Raw genomic sequence first — 21,916 nt, 5'->3', positions numbered from 1 at the left:
AATCTAGTTACACTTTCATTGTTCCCAGTTTTTTAAGGTGGGACCAAGGGGTGCCCAGAAATGCCTGTGGCTTGTTATTCAGAGCATGTTGTGCTGTAGTAGGAAAATAAGCTCAGGGGGACCCCCGCCTGCTGCTCCCCCTTCTCTCTACTATCAGCTCCACACACTAAGCACCTGGATTGTCTGATCTCTGAACTTCACAAGCTATCAAGGTAGGTATATCAACCGATTGTTTGAATCCTCGGATGTGAAACCCACAAATACAGAAGGCCAACTGTACTGACTTAGGTTACGGCTTCCTGGTGTTTATAAGCATCTCTAACTATGATTCCCCAACTAAGTTCCAAATAAGTTCTTCGGTCTTTATTTTTGTAAAAAACAAAAAGTTACCACCACGCACAGGGCAGCTCACCAGCAAGGCCTTACTTTCCCTCCCGTCCCAGGTGCCTAATTAACAGCGTCAGGGAGGCAGTCAGCATTGATGTTAGTTTCCCCAAAGGGAAAATGAGAAAACAAGGGCTTGGGAAAGGGAGGGAAGCCTGGATCAGATTTTCATCACTGAGAGTCTCTTAAAACTGATTTGTTTTAAATAACTGGTACGTTCGAAAGGCAGGAAAGGAAAACCATGCTGTCAGAATCATAACCCTTTCTACATGCTTCCCTACAAGTGAACATGTTGGCTTGGGGGAGGGTCAAACCAGAATTAATGTTTTCAGGAATCAGAATGGTTTCATGGGTTTGCTCAGCTTTCCCAGAACAAAAACTAGGATAAATACTTGATGCTTGTTAGGCTTATTCTATGGTGAGTCAGGGGCTGTGGGTGTAGAGTTCACTGTTAGTGTATTTAGTGCTGGCGAGAAGGCTAGGTCTCGGCCTTGGACACGAAGTCCTAAGGACAAAGCAAGAGAGTCCTGTATCCCCCATCACCTTCTGAATATGGAGGGCAGAGAGGACTATCTTGGCTGTTGGCCTGTCTCCAGGCCACATGACTGCCAGAGGAAGGGTCCTGATTCCTTGGGAGTGTCGGGTGAGCCCGAGGAGCCTGATGAGCAGAGATGAGCATGCGTAGTCTCTTCCAGGCTGACTCTGTACAGGGCGCAGACTTCAGGCTTCTGGAGCCACCTGCACTGGGAGCAGGCTGTAGCCTTCCGCCCGCAGTGGCCCACGGCACAGGTGCTTTAGGCATAGCCACCAGCCATCTGACTGGTGGCTGCATTGCTGCCTACTCCTCGCCAGGCCTGGAAGCTGAGGAAAGCGCTCACTCCGTAGGCAATCATCACTAAACACGAAAAGAACTGAAAGAGAAGACACAGAGGTGAGTCTGTCTGAAGCACGGCATGTGGGGCTGGGGGCCACAGCAGTGAAACACAGAGGGTAGGCACAGACAGGGGAGCCAGAGCCCCTCAATTAACCGAATGAGCCACACCAACTCCTGCTTACCCGTACAGTCATTTAATGACTATGAGGCTGATGGGTACCAGGTTCTGGGTACTAACTTTGCATTAACCATACAGGCAAGGTGTGTCAGACTGAGAGGGAAGCCTGGACAATATGCCAAGAGTGACAAACGGGTAGGAGCTGCTGTAGACACAGCTCCGGGATTTTGTTTTTTAAAAGGCAACATTCGAAAGCTGCCCTAGGAATATTATGTAGTTCACATTCCAGAAGTCTCCATGTCTCTCTTCTGGTGACTGAGTTCACAGATTTCAAAACCATCCTCACCAGGAAGAATGAGGAAGCCCAAGTCCTGGTCTGGTCCTACCCGGGGCTCAGTCTAGGTGAGTCCCTTCACCGCTCTGAGCCTCAGTTTCCTGGCCTGTCAAAAGGGTTGGCAGTCCCTCTCCCCCCGACCCTCCTGTCTTCACACATACAGGGAGTGGAAGAACACTCATGGGTGATGCATGCCAGGTGTGTGGGGGTTCTGACACTTTACCCGACATGGAGCCCAAGTTTGGGTTGCCTAGGAGAACCTGAGTATCTCCCAGATAGTTTAAACCAAAGGGTTTTTGCCCATGGCTTTCTCAAAGGTGGATGATAGCTTCTAACAGACTCTCGAGGAGACATACAACCCTAGATCAGTGTGGCACAGCAAAGTTCAACAGGTGGCCCAAGCTTCACTTGCCAGCCCAAAGCGTTTCCCAAGCATTCTGGTTCCTCGGGGTTAATTTTGCTGTTCATTTTGGACACCTGGTGGCTCAGTGGTAAAGAATCCACCTGCCAGTGCAAGAGACGGGTTCAGTCCCTGGATAGGGAAGATCCCCTGGAGAAGGAAATGGCAACCCACTCCAGTATTATTGCCTGGGAAATCCCATGGAAAGAGGAGCCTGGCAGACTGTGGTCCATGGGGTTGCAAAGAATTGGACTCAACTTAGTGACTAAGCAACAACATGGACACCTGTGAGTCCACTGGGAGCTGGAGGGTTACTGAGCATGTGTCAGGTGCCTGGCCTGGGGTCAGGGAGCAGTGGGAGTCCAGGGGCATAGACCTCACTTTGACCCGTCTCCCCTGTAACTGCTGAGGGTGCCCCAGGGAACCATACTCACGGAGGCTGCTGCACGCTGGTTATACGGCTGGCTGCCCTTCAGGGATGTCAGCTCAACCGAAGCAGAGCAGGTGATGAAGGCCGTGATGTAGAGAACAGTGGCACCCACGTTAAATACCATTAACTGGGGATTGGGGGAGTGGAAAGAACAGGCTTAAGACATGAGACTCTTATAGTAACTATGGAACTTCCTGTTCCCACTGACACATCCCTTCAGTAGCCAGAACAGGGACTAGAGCTTGAGGAGGAGGATGGAGACCGCATGGGTTTTTCCCACTACAAGGGCCTCCAGAGACAGAGGTCTACACAGGACCAGCCTGGAGGCCCTATGAGCAGAGAACACAAACATACTGAAGGCTGAGAGATGGGGGGCTAAAGTGATCTGGCTGGAACATCAACAGATCCACGTGGTAAAACTCACTCCTGATGGCAAGAGGCCAAACCGAGCCTGTCTCTGAGTACTCCAGCTGAAGGGCCTGCTCCTCCGTGGTGGCTCCCCGCCAAGCCTGGTCCTTCTCATGGCCCCTGAGGGCTTGGCTCTGAGGCTGACCCCGAGATGGGGGGGCGCTGGGGGGCCCTCACATCCCTACCTCTGCCCCCAGTGGGAAGAACCTATGCCTTCTGGCCACATCCTAGGCTCTAGGCCCCACGTCAAATGCCATGGTAAAGACCCTCAGCTGGCTGGCAAGGAAGGGCCCTGGGCTAACAACCAATCCCAGGTCCCATTTCCCTAGTGCTTGGTCCCTGGAGTCAGTTCTTAGCAGATCTCTTAGCCCAGCCAGACAGCAAACTGATGGCCCTCGGGCATGTTTGGTTTATCTCATATTTTTAAAAAACAATTACCAACATTCTAAAATTAGATTTCATATAAAAACTAAGATTTCATATAAAACTTTCAATCTTAAAATATCAAGATTTGGCACCTGCATTCCCACTAACAACAGTTAGAGCTGAGTAGAGGCAGCTTCCTATGGACCAGTTCTCCAGAACCCCTCCTGACCTACTTTACTCGTATGTCTTTATGGCCTCTTGCCCGGCCCTAAAGGGAGCTTGTAGTCCCCATCCCAGAAAAGCCCAATTTGGCAATCTTAACTCCGCCTTATCTAGGAGTGTGAGGCACTGCCCTGCCATCATGGCCTGGGAAAGGAGCCTCTCCCATCAGCAGCTGTGACTGGAGCCCCACAGCAGTGCTGAGAGACACCAAGGCCCTTCCATCTCCGGAGATGTCTTTCTTCAAGGCTCCTAGGACACAGGGCAGGGGTTGGACCCCGTCCAGGAAGTCAGGCCACTGCCTCGTCACCCCAGGATCTTCCCTCCTAGCCCAGTGCCCACTGCAAACACCACCTGGCTCCTACCAGTGATGTCAAGATCTAACAAACCCGGTCTGTCTTGAGGATGACTCACGTTTCCTCAGCTTCAAAAGTCATTGAATTGCAAACAATGCTGCCTAGTCCCAGCCTTGCTTGTCTGACAATCACGTGCCTCTCTCGCCTCTCTGCTCGCTGAAAGCCTCAGACCCCAGCTGCAGGGGTTTTCCGGGCTGGAGAGAAAAAAAGCCCCAGCAGTTTTCTCTGTGTCTGGCCAGGGTACTTCCTATGGACACTCTCAGCTCTGTGTTCTAAGGAGACTGACCTGGGCAAACTGAGGACACCACCCTCTGCCAGGCTGCAGGGGCCTCACCCTGCGCCCAGCCCATCCTGCACACACCAGCCCAGCCTCGGTGACTCCTGCCAGCTCATCCCAGCCTGCAGGCCCAGGGCTGCCAGTCTGGGCCCAGCCAGAGCCACAGCACCCCCAGAATCTAATCCCGACTGCCCACCCCCCAAAAAGGAAAAATATTTTCAAGATCCCAAACAGCATCTCACTTGTACTCCCTCCGTGGGAGAAAGTCAAGCCTGAGTCATCCTGGATTCAAAGCTCTCAGCGCTCAGAAAAAATGGACACCTGAACCATTCATCCTCCGTCCCCCATCCCCATTCAGTTCTACAGGCCAACGAGGACTTCAGTCAACCCCCAGCCGCCACTTCTCACTTAGGGAAGGTCACATTGTCACAGCCTGCCCAGAGGCAGAGGGGTCAGCCCAGAGCCACCCCTGGGGCTCCTATCCAGACTCACCACCAGCGGCCAGGGCACCATGTACAGCTTCATGTGCAGCTGAAACAGGTAGAGGACAAAGAAGATGATTGTCACCAGCCAGAGGAAGACAGCGACGAACATCACCCAGCCATAAGACGGATACAGGTGGTACGGAGTGTCAGCAATCAGGGCCCACACCAGCAGCCCCAGCACCTGGAGGGGATGAGACAGAGCCAGAGTCTCCCAGAGTCCCCATCGCTCAGGCCGAAGGCCACAGAGCAGTTTCCAGGCCTTCACCATGGGGCGCCCCCTGCAGGACACATTTTTCATTGGCCCGAGAAATATTTATTTGGCTTTTACCACATGTATACAAAGCCCTTGCCTGGTAACTTACCTCCTTCAGACCCCAGCTGAAATGGTACATGCTCCAGGGAACCTTCCCTACTTCTCCAGTCTGGGCTCCAGAGCCCTCTTCTGGGCTCACATGGCCCCTCAGGCACCACCCACCCAAGACAAATTCTGTTTCCTTCCCCAGACCAGAAGCCACAGCAGCACTGCCATCCACTCGGCTGCCTCCAGGGTGAGACCCCTGCAGCCCTGGAGAGGGTGGTCTCCCGGGCTCATCCAGTTCCCCAAGAAAATGACTGGCTCATTCATAAGTGCATGCTGGCACCCAGGACAGGACCCGAGCTCGGCCAGGGGCTTAGGAAAAGCTGCTGAAAGAAAGATGAAGTCACCAGCACATCCCTGAGGCAGGGACACAATCACAGAGGCCCGGAGGTACAGTGACATCTGCCTGGAGCCCCACCAAGCCCCCTCCACCCAACCTTCTCTGACTCTCCTAACTGCCCCATACAGGTGCTACCATCCCTGCCTTCCAGGTGAATCTGGGCCTTGGAGAAGCAAAGGGACTAGCACACCATTTGTATATGGCAAGGTGGGCCCCAACATCCCGGAGTGTGCAGAGTAGCTAACACCACGGCCTCCAGAGCCGACTGCCTGACTTAAAACCCACTCCTCTTGCCAGCTGTGTGACATTGGGGCAACTCACAGCCACTCTGTGCTGTGTTCACAGCACAGAGCATGAAGAGCATACTTACTCTATAAGGTCAGTGCCCATGAGGGTTCATGTATATAAAGGAACTATTCCCAGCTGAGAACGCCATGCTGCAGGGAATTCTACACAGGCAGGTCGGCTGACCCACCTCAAGGGCATCCTGGGGAACTTGGCAGAGTGGTACCTTACTTGCTCAGGAGCAAAACCCACCTCTGCCTGCTGGTTTGGAGGACAAAAATTTCCCCAGCTTCCCAGACAAGAGAGAGCTGTCACTCACCCCCAGAGCAGCCAGAAAGGGTCCCCGAAAGTGAAAGATATTCAGTCATATCCGACTCTCTGAGACCCCATGGACTGTAGCCTGCCAGACTCCTCTGTCCATGGGATTCTCCAGGCCAGAATACTGGTATGGGCAGCCATTCCCTTCTCCAGGGGATCTTCCCAACCCAGGGATGGAACCCAGGTCTCCCACATTGGAGGTGGATTCTGTACCATCTGAGCCACCAGGAAAGCCCCCAGAGAGGGTCCCCTGCCAAGGACCGAAAGGGAAATTTCTGTATCAGTCCCCCTCCACGTGTGGGGCAGGGCAGGGCAGGGGTGACCCTAGCTGAGGCCTGGAGTCCACGAGCCCCTTTGACAGCTTTCCTTCCCCCCACCACCGGAAGTGAGAGGTAGAGCCCTGGGCTTGCCCGTTAGCTGCTGGGCTTTCACCCTGCCTGTGTGGTGGGAAGTGTCCCCACCTCTGTGCAGCTCCCCAGGGCACCTCTAGTCCACCCGCTAGAACCCAGACCCCTGGGTTTTGGGCGTCGCTGCGTCTCCAGTGCCCTGCAGTGCCGAGCACATAGGACCTGCTCAGTAAACACATGCTCAGGCGCTAATAGGCCTCAGCTTCCTTATCCAGGAAATAGGGGCTAGACACCCTTCCCGCACAGGTGCTGTGTGTTATAGGAGGACTCAGGTCTGAGTCGATAATATGCTCCCAGCCTTGCCTCCCCCCACGCACGGGTGGGAGTGGGAGACTCGGGGAGGCACCCTCTTCCCCTTCTCTCCAGGTTTTTGCACCCGCCCCTCTTCCTCTCCTGGGGGGGGAGGGGTGAGTTCCCAGGGATGCCCACCTGGCACTGCACCCCGCCAGCCTTCCTGCCCCACCTCCAGCCTCTGGTGCTCTCCTTCAGCCACCACCAATAGACCAGGTGGCCCTTGGGGCCCAGTGTGCGGTGAGGATGGTGGGGCAGGGAGCAGGGCCTTGTGGGCAGTCACACCACTGGAGGGGAGTCCTTATCCATGAGGACCCAGAGTCAGGGTGTCTCAGCCCAGACCCCCAAGCTTTTACCACTCATCCTTCAGACAGACACTGCCCTAAACAGACACATCAGTGGGGCCAAGAGCCCCCAGACCCAGGGGAGTCACTGCTGGAAAGGAGAACAGACACCCCTAAAGCAGCAAGGCGCAGGACCCTTCCAGGGGCAGACAATTATCTCCTTGTCTTTTTTTTCTGGCCATGCCACTGGGCGTGCGGGATCAAACCCATGCCCCCGCCCTGGGAGCGTGGAACCCTAACCACTGGACTTCCAGGGAAGTCTCTAATTATCTCCTTGCTTTAAAGTAGGGTCCTTATGGGCCTCCATGCCATCGTGTTGCCTGGTTACAACTATCTGAAAGGAAGTTAGAAAATGCAGTGAGTTAAAAATCACGAAGGGAATGATTTGGGTTTACATTAATGTACACTTATCAATTGGTGGTGTAATCACTCATGGGCTTGGTCACAAATAACCACGTAATGCCCTCTGGCTCGTAATGTGCCAAGCCTCAGGTGAGCACCTTCCCTTTTATTTCACTGATTTTCCCATAACCCTTTCATTAGGCTTATTTATTAGCCCCATTTTTCAAACAGGAGCTCAGAGGAAAATGTGTCCATGGTCATCTGTGGTCACCCATGAGTCAAGGACAGGGCAGGGCAGGACTTGAACCCAGGTCGACCCTTCTCTGAAACCTGGTCTACTAAGAGTTACTTAGTGATGTACAAAAAATGAGGACACTTGGGCTGGCTCCGAGGGGTGAGGCCCAGCTGGCATCCCGGCTCCCTGGTCTCTGCCTCTCCCTCCTGCTCAGCCCTGATTTCTAGATCAGCAAGTACAGCCTCTGGGAGACAAAGCTGCTGGAATAAGCAGTGAGAATATCTGGCATCCCTCTGGCCGTGCCTCCCTGGCCCTGTGCCCAGGGAGCCGCCTCGGTTTCTGCTCTCCAACAAGGAAGGTCCATCTGAACCTGACAGACTGGTTTTTCCCGTCCCCTCACCCCCAGCCCCAAGAATCTGCCAGAGCACCCCAGTCCAGGATAGGGCACCCCCGCATGTGCTGACCCTCTGCTGGCCATGGGAAGCTGGGCCCAGGCCTCATCTCTAGAATGTGCAGGAGCTGCTGGACCCTCCCTCCTGCTGTGGACCCACAGTCCAGCTGGAAGAGGCCAGAAGACTTGTCTTACAGTCCAGTCCAGAACGGTAAACCCCACCATGCAGGGGAAGCAGGGGAGCGGAAGGCAGAGGGCAAGGCAGACAGCCCTGACTCTGCCACCTGCCCGCTGGGCTTCGTCCAGGTCCTCGTGCAATTCCTAACACCCGCTTTCTGAGCACAGGCCCCACCGTGTGCCTCCCTCTGGGTTCACTCATTCAACAAGTATCTGTTGTGGGACTTCCTGGGTGGTCCAGTGGCTAAGACCGTATGCTGCAATGCAGGGAGCCCAGGTTCGATCCCAGGTCGGGGAACCAGATCCCACAAGGCACAACCAAGAGGCCCCATGTCACAACTGAAGATCCTGCATGCTGTGACTAAGACCTGGTGCAGCCAAATAAGTAAAAACTTTTTAAAAATTGTAAAAGCCAAACATCTGTTGAGCACTTACCACTGTGTGAGCAGTAAACATGGGAAGCCCTGCTCTCCCAGAGCTCTCACTCTACAGCTGGGTTGGGGGTAGGGGAGTCAGATAAAACCCGAGTACACGAGGGAAGCACAGGAAATGTGTTATGGGGGAAAATTCAGCTGAGAAGGGATAAGAAGGTCAAGAAAGATCTCACTAGGACATGAGAGCGGATGTGGGGGTGGATTGGGGGGGGAGTTGGCAAAGGGAAGGAGCCAGGTGAGAAAGAGCAGAACTCTGTGCTTTAACAAACGCTCGAGGTCCCTGTCTCTTGCCCCCATGTTCCTCTGTCCCCATGCTTCTCTACACATACACCTGTGTGTCTTACTCTTCAAAGACTGACACAGACACACACACATAACAAACATGCACAGAATGAAACCTCACCCCTTGGCCCTTCCAAACACTGAGGCCCCGTCATGCCTCCCCAGGCACCCCCTGCAGATGAACCAAGAGAACTGTCTGGAAATCCTGAAGGAAAAACATATATATGCCCTTTCCTTCTTGAAAACCTAAAGATTTCAGATGAGGGATCTTGTCTTTAAACGACAACTCCCCTGGTGGCTCAGACAGTAAAGAATCTGCAGGAGATGGAAGTTCAATCCCTGGGTTGGGAAGATCCCCCGGAGAAGGAAATGGCAACCCATTTCAGTATTCTTGCCTGGAGAATTCCATGGACAGAGGAGCCTGGTGGGCTACAGTCCATGGGGTTGCAGAGTTGGACATGACTGAGTGACTAACACTGTCAAAAAGGTCACATTTACACATGCTCCAGGACGTTCGCGCTTCCAAAAATTTTTTTCTCAACTGGATAACAGAGATTTTTTTAAAAACCACCTGCTGAGTCAGAGAGGAAAGGGATTAGTCACAAATGCCTGACCATGAGGCATTGGTTGGGGGCAATCAGTTGGGGGGGGGTGCAATCCAGGGGCTGAGGTTCTTATAAGAGGGAAGCTGGACATAGAGACACACACAGAAAGAACATCATGTGAAGATGGAGGCAGAGATCCGAGTGATATGTCTCCAAGCCAAGGAAAACAAAGGATTCCTGGCCAGAAGCATGGGACAGACTCTCATTCAGGGCCTCCCAAAGGAACCAACCTTGCCAGCACCTTGACTTTGAACTTCTAATACTGTGAGACAATAAATTTCTGTTGTTTTTTAAGTGACCTAGTTCGTGGCAATTTGTTATGGCAGCCCTAGGAAACGAATACATCTTTCTTCGCTATTCTTTGAGGCTAAGAATGGCTGTTATGATCTGACTTAACTGGGAGATGTTGGCGTTAACTGATGAAAAGTTGGTCTATTGACTCCCTGGGTTCAAGCTCTGGCCCTGCCAGCTTACAAGCTGTGTGACCTCCTGCAAGTTGCTGAGCCTCTCTGTACCTCCCTGTGCTCATCTTCAAAATGTGCCGACCTTACAAGGGTAGATGTCAATGAAGTAATGTACGAAAGGCACTCAGACCAACACCCAACACAGTCTTGACACTCAGTACAGGCCCTACTGTCATCATCACTTCGAGGGGTTAGAACCTGGGCTTTCCAGTCCATTCTCTGCCTGGCTTCCTGCAGTGGATAGGGTAGGAATAGCATGTGCAGTTCCTAGGGGTGTGAGGCTTGGTGAGATGAAGGTATTTAACCTTAAGCACCAAGCATAGTTCCTGGAAGATAAGGGTCACCTCCCCACACCCACCCCACCCCCACCCATCAGTGTGGCCCCTCCCACCTTTCAGATAAGGCAGCTGGGCTTATCCAAAGGTGGTGGAGATATGGAGGTGAAGGGGAGCAGAATGCAACCCAACCCCACCCTAGGACTCCTCCTGCAGCTACACTCCCTCCACTCCTCACAGGCTAAGGGTCCCAGGGCAGAACCTTCACCCATTTAGACCTCAGCCTTCCCCTCTGTACAGCAGAAGCAGGGAGGTCTGCTCAGCGTTCTCCAAGGCTCTTCTCAGTCTGAGCCCTGACACTCCTCAACTCAGGCCTCCTCCAGGGGTACCTACAGCCTTTCCTCCCTCGTACTGACTGAAAGGACTCTACCAATCCCAGGAGCACTCGATAACTCCTCTCCTGCCCCAAGACGGTCACTCAACTCTCCTTTAATATTCTCCATTCTCTGGGCCGAGTAAAGCCCTTGAGATTTGTTGGGTGGCCTTACCGTTGTTGTTCAGTCGCCAAGTCATGTCCGACTCTTTGCAACCCCATGGACTGCAGCATGCCAGGCTTCCCTGTCCTTCACTATCTTCCAGAGTTTGCTCAAACATACTTACATTGAGTCGGTGATACCATCCAACCATCTCATCCTCTGTCCCCTCCTGCCCTCTATCTTTCCCAGCATCAGGATCTTTTCCAATGAGTTGGCTCTTCACCTCAGGTGGCCACAGTATTGGAGCTTCTAATGAATATTCAGGGTTAATTTCCTTTAGGATTGATTGGTTTGATCTCCTTGCAGTCCAAGGGACTCTCAAGAGTCTTCTCCGATACCCCAGTTTGAAAGCATCAATTCTTTGGCACTTGGTCTTCTTTATGGTCCATCTCTTGTAGCTGTACATGACTACTGAGAAAACCATAGCTTTGACTTTGTCTATATAGACCTTTGTTGGCAAAGTGAATGCTCTGCTTTTTAATATGCTGTCTAGGTTCATCATAGAGTCACCTAACTTTTTTGGCTTGTGTTTTCATCTGACACATAAGAAGCTTGGGGACATACCCCAATGCTGGTCACCTTGTTAGGGGAAACACACCGACTGAAACCAGCCAAACTGGTCAGGCACCACAGTAACTCACAGCGCGTGAGTTATTTTACAACAGGAGGTCCTGGTAAGGAACACAGGACTAACACGCCACCACTAACCAGAAGAATTTGGGAAAGGTCAAAAGGAGATGTCACCGCTCAGTGTCCGACCACCTCCCAGAATCCTTCTCACTGGCACCCGTCTTGGCTGAGCAGTGCATGCACCACCAGAAAGGACCCTGAATCAAGAGTGATTGGCCAGAGACAACGAATTGGCCTAGAAACGAATCCTGTCACCATCAAACCTGAGATCACAAGCCACATGGCAAAGCAGTTCTGGGTTCCCTTACCCTCCTGCTTTCCTCTTGGATGCCCTTCCCAATAAAGTCTCTTGCTTTGTCAACACGTGTGTCTCCTCGGACAATTCATTTCCGAGGGTTAGACAAGAGCCCACTCTTGGGCCCCGGAAGGGATGCTCCTTCCTGCAACCACCTCATAGGCATGTCATGCAGGTAAAGAAAGGAAAAAGTGAACAGTTGTAGAGGTTGTGAGTGGCTAGGAAGGCTGTTAGACAGCCTGGGGCTTAGAGGGAGCAAACCCGAGTTGGGGGGTGGGGTGGCAGGAGAGGGGACACTGTGCCCCAGAGCTAACATTGTGGTTTCAAACTCAGCAGCCACCGAGGCAGGCAGGTCACAGAAATGACTAAGGTGGGCCAGGGGAGGTCTGTGGAGCTGAGAGCAACCAGCTGATGTCTGGGGGAACACAGGCCTGGGATAGCCAGAACTTTTTTTTTTTTTTTGGATTGTACCCACCACACAACATGCAGGATCTTAGTTCCCCAACCAGGGATCGAACCCGTGCCCCCTACAGTGGAAGCACAGATCCTTAACCTCTGGGCCACCAGGGAAGTCCCAAGAAGTTCTAATTTTTAAAGATATATTAGAAATCCAAAATTCTACATGAAATCTTCAGTTTTTTAAACATTGGTAATGAAACCAAATGTTTTGGGAACAATTTGAGGGCGGGGCCCATCCAACAGCCCCCAGGACTCCCTTCTCCCCACTGCACCTTCCAGAAAACTGAGGTCCAGGGGACCACGTGAACCCTTCCTGGGGTTTCCCCGCACAGGGATGCATCTGGGCAGCTCAGGACACTCAGAACTTGGCCTGGCCCGGCCCGGCCTCCACCCCCGCTCTGGCCCTTCTCCCTATGGTGAAAGGGACTTTATGGGGACAAAAAGCCACCCATTGTGTCACAGGAGACAAAGGCGCAGGGGACAGAGGCGCCGGGCGGCGGGGTGCCACCACAACTCCACACCCCACCTCCTCCCCTTGCAGAGGGGTAGGCTCCTTGGAATTCCCACTGTGTACTCTGCAGGCCACGCCAGGGCAGGTTCATAACCCAGCCTGGGGCCAACTGACCAGGTCTGGGCTGTTATCTAACTCTGCCAAACCTCCCTTTTGTCACCTGAAAAGCAGGCACAAAAAGTTACCACATGGAGTCACTGAACAAACTCTCCCCCAAGGGCCCACTCTGTGCCAGGCGCTGTTATAAGCATCAGGGAGTGTGGGGCAGGGGGAGAGAGCCAGGCAGCCAGGGTCCCCACCCACAAGCACGCAGCTCCCAGCCTGGGTTGCCAAGGAGGAGGGGGAGGAGGGGAACACTGACTCAGGGCCTGGGTCACCTTCAGGGCTTTCCAAACAGAGGTAGGTGGGGGCCCCCTGAGGCATCGCCAAGGCCTTCCTTCCCTGGGTCCCAGAGGCAACAGCAGCACAGCCCCTCAGTGAGGTTCCAGAAATTTAGACCCTACCTGCCTGCCTTCCCACCCTCCTCCCTTCCCTCCACTGGGGTCTCCTGGTCTCCCCAGAAGGCCAATCTGTGCCTTCTCCCCAGCACAAAGACTCTTAACAGCCACACAGAGCTATCCCAGGAAGGCCTTAGACCCCTTGAAAGCCCAGGTCAAGTGCAACTCAATTCCAGCCCCTCCCCCCAGTGCTTCACTCCCAGGAAGCCCAGCTCTTTACATAAAGCACACGGCCCATTTCACAGATGGGGAAACCAAGTCACTTGGAAAAGATGAACCTCGCCCAAGGTTATGCACAGTTAATGGTGGTGCCAGTTCTGTGACTCAGCAGATAGAGAGATGCCCAGTGGGGAACACAATTCCAAATCCCAGAAGGTAGGGACATTCCCTGGAGACTAACTGGGAGGGAATATCAGTGCCCTGGAGGTGGGAGCAGAGAAGGGGCAGGGGTGGTCCTTGAACCCTGAGGGAATGACAGAAGCAATGTTTTCAGCACCCTAGTCTGCTCCCTGCCATTGGCCCTCCAGAGAGAGCTGGCTGCAGGGATCACAGGCACTTCACAGCCCCATGAGACCTGGCCTCTCTGCCTGCTGGGAATAGGGTTGGGGTGAAACCATTTACCAGACTGGGACTTGAACCCATGTGCTGGAACTCGAACCCAGCCAAAACCCAGCCTGGGACTTGAACCCACGTGGCTGGGACACTAACCCAGCCAAAACCCAGTTTGGGAAGCAGAAGGGAAGGTCCATCTTCTGTAATTCTGGATACCCGATCTAGGGGCCCCAGGGACAAGGGAGGCTCCTTGTTTTAGTCTACATGGGCTGAAATCCCTATGTAGCCATCTTGATGCAGAACTGCTGTAACTGGTTCCTTAGCCTTCTTATGTATCTTCTGGATGATGAAGCCTTTTTTGAACCAGCACCAGGTTACATAAATATGTATAAATGACAAAAGACTCAAAAGGCATGGTCAAACATCTGATTACAGTGTACGATAAAGTTGGTTACGATAACCAGAATTACAAATGATCATATTTAACATAATATACCAAATAACCCTAGTTAAATATTTCTCTTTGAGATAACACAGGAGCCCTCTAAAACATCCCAAAGTTAGTTTTCAGTTAGATAAGAGCATAAGTCACTAGGAGACTATACTTTTTCCCTAACCTAAAGGTTTTTTCCCTAAAGATCTCAAAAGCAAATACAAATCACTTACAGGCAAAGAAACTCATCTCAATCTGTTTGTCCAAAGAAGCATTTCAAGAATTCTTTGGAGGGAGAAATCAAATCCAGTCTTATTTTACTTTAGCCCATTTCTAACAAAATCCATTTACCCAACTAAATTTAATTCAGTCTTAGAAAATCCTGATCATGTGTAACCCTTTGCCTATATTAATCACACCAAAAAGCTTAAACCACTTTCAATTTTTCAATCTTTCACTTTTCAATCACCAGATATCAGTTTTGTCCTGAGTATTTTTCAGATAACATGAGACTGAAATGAATTCTGGCCGGATTATTTTGTATTTTGAGTATTTATATGAGTATTTAATTTTCTTTAAGTCAATTAGAGCTCTTTTGTGAATTAACTTTTGGCAATATTAGACATCCAGAACACACATATAGACACATATGAACACACAAACACAGAGACCTCATAGTTTCTATTTCAGAATTTTAGTCATGATCTTGAGAACCCAAAGCATTCTCCCAAAATAATTCCTAAATCTGGGAGAGGTTCATTATCATTTTGTATATATTGAGGTAATCCGAAAGGTGTGATTATCTTTTTAATCAAATTCTTTGTTACTCTTTCTGTCCATGTGGGAAAATTCTCTAGCCATTTAATGAATGTCTGCTGCTGCTGCTAAGTCGCTTCAGTCGAGTCCGACTGCGACCCCAGAGACGGCAGCCCACCAGGCTCCCCCGTCCCTGGGATTCTCCAGGCAAGAACACTGGAATGGGTTGCCATTTCCTTCTCCAATGCATCAAAGTGAAAAGTGAAAGGGAAGTCGCTCAGTCGTGTCCAACTCTTAGTGACCCAGTGGACTGCAGCCTACCAGGCTCCTCCGTCCATGGGATTTTCCAGGCAAGAGTGCTGGAGTGGGGTGCCATTGCCTTCTCCGAGTGAATGTGTCTACCTTTACCAATAAATAATTTGTTTCCTCTGGACTTGGGCATCTGAGTAAAATCAATTTACCAGTTCTTCTTGGTGTTGAATGGGTCTAAATAATGGAGGAGGGGGTGGCATTTTTCTAGGATTATTTTGTAAACATGTGTCACATGATTTGGTAATCTGGGCCACCACCATTTTCATTCCTTTACCCACAAGCAATCTTTGTAGTAAATTCCAAAGAGCTTCACATTCATATCTTACTTCCCTGGTGGCTCAAACAGTAAAGCGTCTGCCTGCAATGCGGGAGACCCGGGTCTGATCCCTGGGTCCAGAAGATCCCCTGGAGAAGGAAATGGCAACCCATTCTAGTACTCTTGCCTGGAAAATTCCATGGACTGAGGAGCCTGGTAGGCTACAGTCCATGGGGTCACAAAGAGTCAGACACGACTGAGCAACTTCACGTTTCACTTCACTTTCACATCCATAGTGGGTAGTTTCATATAAAACCTTGATTACTTTCCATTGCTGAGCTTGTGGAATCACAGTATTTTCATCTAACACATACCATCCCCTTTGACTTATTAACCCCCTGTTTTTAGCCCAATTTTTTTCTTTAGTATAGCAAGGTTGTGGCATTTCCTCTATCAAGCCTAGGACTTTCAAAACTGCCTGTGTTTTATTTGTTGGTATGTAAGCTAAGGTTTCCAATCCTTTGGGCTAAGACTGAGAAGGTTGCACCAGTATCTGTAAGAAATTCCACCAAGCCACATCAATGATCAGCCGAGGCTTGACATTAGTTATGTAGATGGTATCTTTAGGCAGAGCCATTTTTGGCCTTGGGTCCCATTGGTCTTCTGATTGCAAAACCATCAACGGTTGAGGGGCCTCTGCTGCCTGGTGTCTGGGGCGTTCCCTCTGCCAATGCCTGGCTACTTGCAAAGGACACATGGACCGCAGTGCTTCCTCCAGTGCCCCTTTTGTCCACAGAGGCTACACTGGCCTTATATGTGTATCCATGGGCCTCGTGGTCCACCAGGACCAGATTGTCCAAGAAAGGGCAGCCTCCTAGTTGGTGGTCTTTGAGCAGACAAAGCCATTGCAATCATTTGGGTCTCTTGCATGTTTCTCTGGGTGCATTCAGTCTTTTCAACCATATCCCCATTATTGAAAACCAAATAAGCCAATTGGAACAAATCATTCATTAGAGTCTGAGGACCAGCAGTTGCTTTCTGAACTTTGTGCCTGATGTCTGCGGCAGACTGGGCTATGAAATGCATGCATCCCGTCCCTCAGAAGAGGAGGGATATACTCCTTAAAGCTTAGGTATCCTTCCTAAAAGCGTCCACTAATCTCCTTTGGAAGACTGCAGGTTTTTCATCCTATCCCTGCTGGACCTTTTTCACCTTTTCATAATTAACAGGTTTTACTGTAAGTTTCTTCATACTCTCTATTAAACAGTTAATCATATGGTCCATCTATCTATTATCAATAGAATTCAGCTGGTAATTCCATTGCAGATTTGCCTCAGGGAAGCATCATTCCCCACCCAGTGCACTGCATGGCCCTGTTGGCTTGGGCTGCCAGTTGGCCTGTATGGGCTCTGGCTGCCAGTATTATATCCTGCTTTTCCTTGGGGGTGCAGCAAGGGGATGGTAAAATCTAAGTCCCCCCAGGTGAGATCAAAAGATCTTACTAATGGGGTAAATTCTTTTGTAAAGAGTTCAGGATCCTCAGAAAAACTTCCCAACTTGTCCTCTGCCACACTTAGATCAGACATTGAGAAAGGTACATAGACACATATTGTTCCTCAATTTCCATCAGGAACTTCTCTCAGAGGCAAAACTGTAGGGGCATTCGTTGGTAACTTATATCATTGACAGTGCTAGCTGAAAAGGTCAGTTTTCATTCCAATCCCAAAGAAAGTCAATGCCAAAGAATGTTTAAACTACCGCACAATGGCACTCATCTCACATACTAGCAAAGTAATGCTCAAAATTCTCCAAGTGAGATTCAACAGTACGTGAACTGAGAACTTCCAGATGTTAAAGCTGGATTTAGAAAAGGCAGAGGAACCAGAGATCAAATTGCCAACATCTGTTGGATCACAGAAAAAGCAAGTGAATTCCAGAAAAACATCTACTACTGCTTTATTGACTACGCCAAAGCCTTTGACTGTGTGGATCACAACAAACAAAAAACTGTTGAAAATTCTTCAAGAGATGGGATTACCAGACCACCTTACCTGCCTCCTGAGAAATCTGTATCCAGGCCAAGAAGCAACAGTTAGAACCAGACATAGAACAATGGGCTGATTACAAATTGGAAAAGGAGTATGTCAAGGATGTATACTGTCACCCTGCTTATTTAACTTAAATACAGAGTCCATTATGCAAAATGCTGGAATGGATGAAGCACAAGCTGAAATCAAGATTGCCAGGAGAAATATCAATAACCTCAGATATGCAGATGATACCACCCTTATGGCAGAAAGCAAAGAGGAACTGAGGAGCCTTTTGATGAAAGTGAAAGAGGAGAGTGAAAAATCTGACCTGAAACTCAATATTCCAAAAAACGAAGATCATGGCATCTGGTCCCATCACTTCATGGCAAATAGATGGGGAAACAATGGAAACAGTGAGAGACTATTTTATTGGGCTCCAAAATCACTGCAGATGGTGATTGCAGCCACGAAACTAAAAGACTCTTGCTCCTTGGAAGAAAAGCTATGACAAACCTATAAAAAAATATCTATGACAATCATATAAAAAAGCAGAGACATTACTTTGCCAACAAAGGTCTACTCAAAGCTATGATTTTTCCAGTAGTCATGTATGGATGTGAGAATTGGACCATAAAGAAGGCTGAGCACCAAAGAATTGTTGCTTTTGAACTGTGGTATTGGAGTAGACTCTTAGAGTTCCTTGGACTGCAAGGAGATCCAACCAGTCTATCCTAAAGGAGATCAGTCCTGAATATTCATTGGAAGGACTGATGCTGAAGGTGAAACTCCAATACTTTGGACACCTGATGTGAATAACTGACTCCCTGGAAAAGACCCTGATGCTGGGAAAGACTGAAGGCAGGAGAAGCAGGGTTAGACAGGATGAGATGATTGGATGGCATCACTGACTCAATGGACCTGAGTTTGAGTAGGCTCCAGGAGTTGGTGATGGACATGGAAGTCTGGCATGCTGCAGTCCAAGGGGTTGCAAAGAGTCAGACATGACTGAGCTACTGAACTGAACTTGGGTAACTCAGGGTACAAACAAGTTCCTGAATATGGGTGGGGCCTCTTTTCAGCCCTAGCTGTGTCTTCCCCTGAGGTAACGGTTCCTCCCAGTAGGCAAGGAGTAGCTCTGGCTCCTCCTTGCAGAGGATTTAACCTTTGGATGGCTCCATACGGTAGATCAGTTAAAATGTCTTCTGTCTCCTTACTATAATTATCCCTTTGAACTACATGCACCTTAAATTCCTTTTGGGTCTCATTGTATAAATACAGTGAGAAGGCAATGGCAACCCAATCCAGTACTCTTGCCTGGAAAATCCCATGGACAGAGGAGCCTGGTAGGCTGAAGTTCATGGGGTTGCGAAGAGTTGGACACGACTGAGCGACTTCACTTTCACTTTTCACTTTCATGCACTGGAGAAGGAAATGGAAACCCACTCCAGCATTCATGCCTGGAGAATCCCAAGGACAGCGGAGCCTGGTGGGCTGCCGACTATGGGGTCGCACAGAGTCAGACATGACTGAAGCGACTTAGCAGCAGCAGTATAAATACAAGGCCATGAAAATTTGAACATATGGAAGCTCACTCCATTTAAATTTCCTTCTACAATATAAATCTAGCTGCACTATAGTATCATAACTCAGAGATCCATTTAATGGCCGCTTTTCTTAGTTTCTGGCTCAGACAGTAAAGTGTCTGCCTACAATGTGGGAGAGCAGGGTTCAATCCCTGGGTCAGGAAGATCTCCTGGAGAAGGAAATGGCAACCCACTCCAGTACTCTTGCCTGGAAAATCCCATGGACGGAGGAGTCTTTTAGGCGACAGTCCACGGGGTCACAAAGAGTCGGACACGACTGAGCGACTTCACTTTCACTTTTTTCACTTTTCTTGGCTTCCTAGCTCATGCCGTGGCCAAACATGATTACATAGCCTAACAAGTTTCTTTGTTTTTAATCCCAGTAGTCTGAATCTTTCCCAATCCTGGACGATAAGACCCAGGAGGGTATTGGTTGGGACTGATGCCGCCTGACCCGTTACAGATCCAAATTGAGATAATGTCTCTAACTCCCATCCTATCCAAAAGTTTACCCTTAAGTTAAAATCCACCACACAATTTGATCAAGATTTACACTTAGAATTTTAGATCCCATCCCTTCCAAGATAGTTTCCCAAATGGTTGTAGTGCCCCAAAGTCGTTGCAAAGAAATGGCACAAAGATGTCCTCAATGGTGTTGAGGATGAGCTGGAATTGGTCTAGTTATAAGTTGGGAATAAAGGGTCAGCACTTGTAAGGGTTATAGGGAGGAAGTGAAGTGAAGTGAAGTCGCTCAGTCGTGTCTGACTCTTTGCAACCCCATGGACTGTAGCCTACTATGGCCCTCTGTCCATCGGATTTTCCAGGCAAGAGTACTGGAGTGGGTTGTCATTTCCTTCTCCAGGGATCGAATCCAAGTCTCCTGCAGTGGCTGGCAGATTCTTTACCACTGCACCACCTGGTTAGATGATAGCTCTGGGGTAAAGTGGGGAGAGGTTGGGGTATACACAGGAAATAGAACAGAGTGGGCATGGGGGCAGTCAACTCTAACCAAAGGGCACAGAGATTGCTCATGGTGCTCTTACCATTCTATTTTATTCTGGACTGTTGATAATATATTATCTATTAAAGAAATTAAGAAAAGAAAGGATTAAAAAAGAAAGATACATGTAGTTCTCTGTGCAATGATACAGGACATCCCTAGGTGTATTGCCAGGAGGGAAAGACTGGAAGGGCACAGGTGGGGCAGAGCTACCTGTATTTTGTGTAAATAACCCACTGACCCACCCTGGAATGTCACTCTCATAATGCCTCCAGCAAGGGCCAGGGATGGGGGTGTAGGCAGTGACCCAACCAGGATGAGAGATTATATATTCATTGATAACCCTTTGTATTCATTAATAGCCCTCTGGACTGCTGAAATGTTTTTGCTATATGTCTGTATATATTTTTAAAAGAATAAAAGCATTAAAAAAAAAAAACTGGCCCATCAACATTTACACAGTGCTACATATAAAATGGATAACCAACAAGAACCTACTGTACAGCACTGTTATGCTATATAATGTTATGTGGCAGCCTGGATGGGAGGGGACTTTGGGGGAGAATGGATACATGTATACGTATGGCTGGGTCCCTTCCCTGTTCGAAACTATCACAACATTGCTACTTGGCTACACCCCAAACAAAATTAAAAGTTTTTAAAAAACAAAGAATAAAAAAAGTGAAGTGAAAGTCACTCAGTTGTGTCTGACGCTTGCAACTCCATACAGTCCATGGAATTCTCTAGGCCAGAATACTGGAGTGAGTAGCCTTTCCCTTCTCCAGGGGATCTTCCCAACCCAGGGATCGAACCCAGGTCTCCCGAATTGCAGGCGGAGTCTTTACCAGCTGAGTCACAAGGGAAGCCCAAAATAAAAAACAAAACAAAACAAAAACCAGGCCCATCCATAGAAAAACGGCTAAATGAACTCGGGTCCAACCAGCGACATTCTGGAATAGCCTGAACGGTTAAGAAGGAGAGAGACAGCTCGAAGAGATGCAGGTGCAGCGGTTATAAGACAAGTAACTGAACAAAGGATACAGAATTAAGCCATCAGTGTTTTTTCAAATGCATGGGAAAAAGAAATAGAAACACCCCAGTACAGCAGTTCCCTTGGGGAGACAGGCAGGGGATCCAAGGATAATTTTAGTCTTATCTGTAATAGGTTTTTGCTTTTTAAGGAGAACGTGTCCATATATTGGTTATATAACTACAAATTGACTCCAAACATTTGAGAATCCCCCAACCACAAGTGGGGCATGTAGGCCGAGCTAACAATACAGGCACTGCTGTGCTCCCTACAGTGGAGCATGAAGGTGGGGAGCGTGCAGCATCAGGAATGCTGCCCTAGGGAGATGGAACCCACAAAATTCAATGCTAAGGAAAACCCTGTGAGTCCCCAACACTGAGATCCCAATATGGCCAACCTCTGCTCGCACCTCTCAGACCTCAACAACATTGTCTCACCAGGCTAAAGAGCTGACTTTCAGGTCCTGTCCTGCCTCCAACCTGGAGAGGAGCTGCCATGCCTTGTGGGGCTGGAGAGAGACCCAGGTTACCAAGAGGAAGGACTTTCTCACACTCCCAGGCGTGCAAGGATGCAGCAGGCATCCTTTAGAGAGACTGAGCTCCCTGTCCCTGGGAGCCTACAAGCTCTTGCTGAGGAGACACCTGGGGACCTTTGGGAGCAAGCGTAAGAGCCCTAGATTTCTATGACCCTGTGAATCCTAATAATTTCCCTTCATTCTCACACACACTGTGCTAAGCCCTCTGCAGGCATCAGCTTCCACCTTCCCCAAAATCTCACCATCACCATTTCACAGACAAGGAAACTGAGGCTCAGGGATATTAGGGAACTTGTCCAAGA

General features: G+C 49.7%; 1 protein-coding gene across 1 annotated transcript in view; it reads right to left on the bottom strand.

Annotated features, from left to right (window-relative positions):
* Positions 1 to 337: 337 nt before the first annotated feature.
* Positions 338 to 21,916, bottom strand: part of PLLP (plasmolipin) — a 30,482-nt gene continuing 8,903 nt past the window's right edge. The window contains exons 2-4 of the mRNA XM_027516479.1: positions 4,659 to 4,832; positions 2,545 to 2,667; positions 338 to 1,295 (exon numbers count right to left, since the gene is read on the bottom strand). Coding sequence (XP_027372280.1) covers positions 1,179 to 1,295; positions 2,545 to 2,667; positions 4,659 to 4,832 — 414 coding nt within the window. The 3' untranslated portion in view covers positions 338 to 1,178. The remainder of the gene's footprint in view (positions 1,296 to 2,544; positions 2,668 to 4,658; positions 4,833 to 21,916) is intronic.

This window comes from Bos indicus x Bos taurus, chromosome 18, assembly GCF_003369695.1.
Source record: "Bos indicus x Bos taurus breed Angus x Brahman F1 hybrid chromosome 18, Bos_hybrid_MaternalHap_v2.0, whole genome shotgun sequence".
NCBI lineage: Eukaryota > Metazoa > Chordata > Mammalia > Artiodactyla > Bovidae > Bos > Bos indicus x Bos taurus.
The sequence above is the reverse complement of the archived record's forward strand: the minus strand, read 5'-3'. Positions and strand labels throughout refer to the sequence as shown.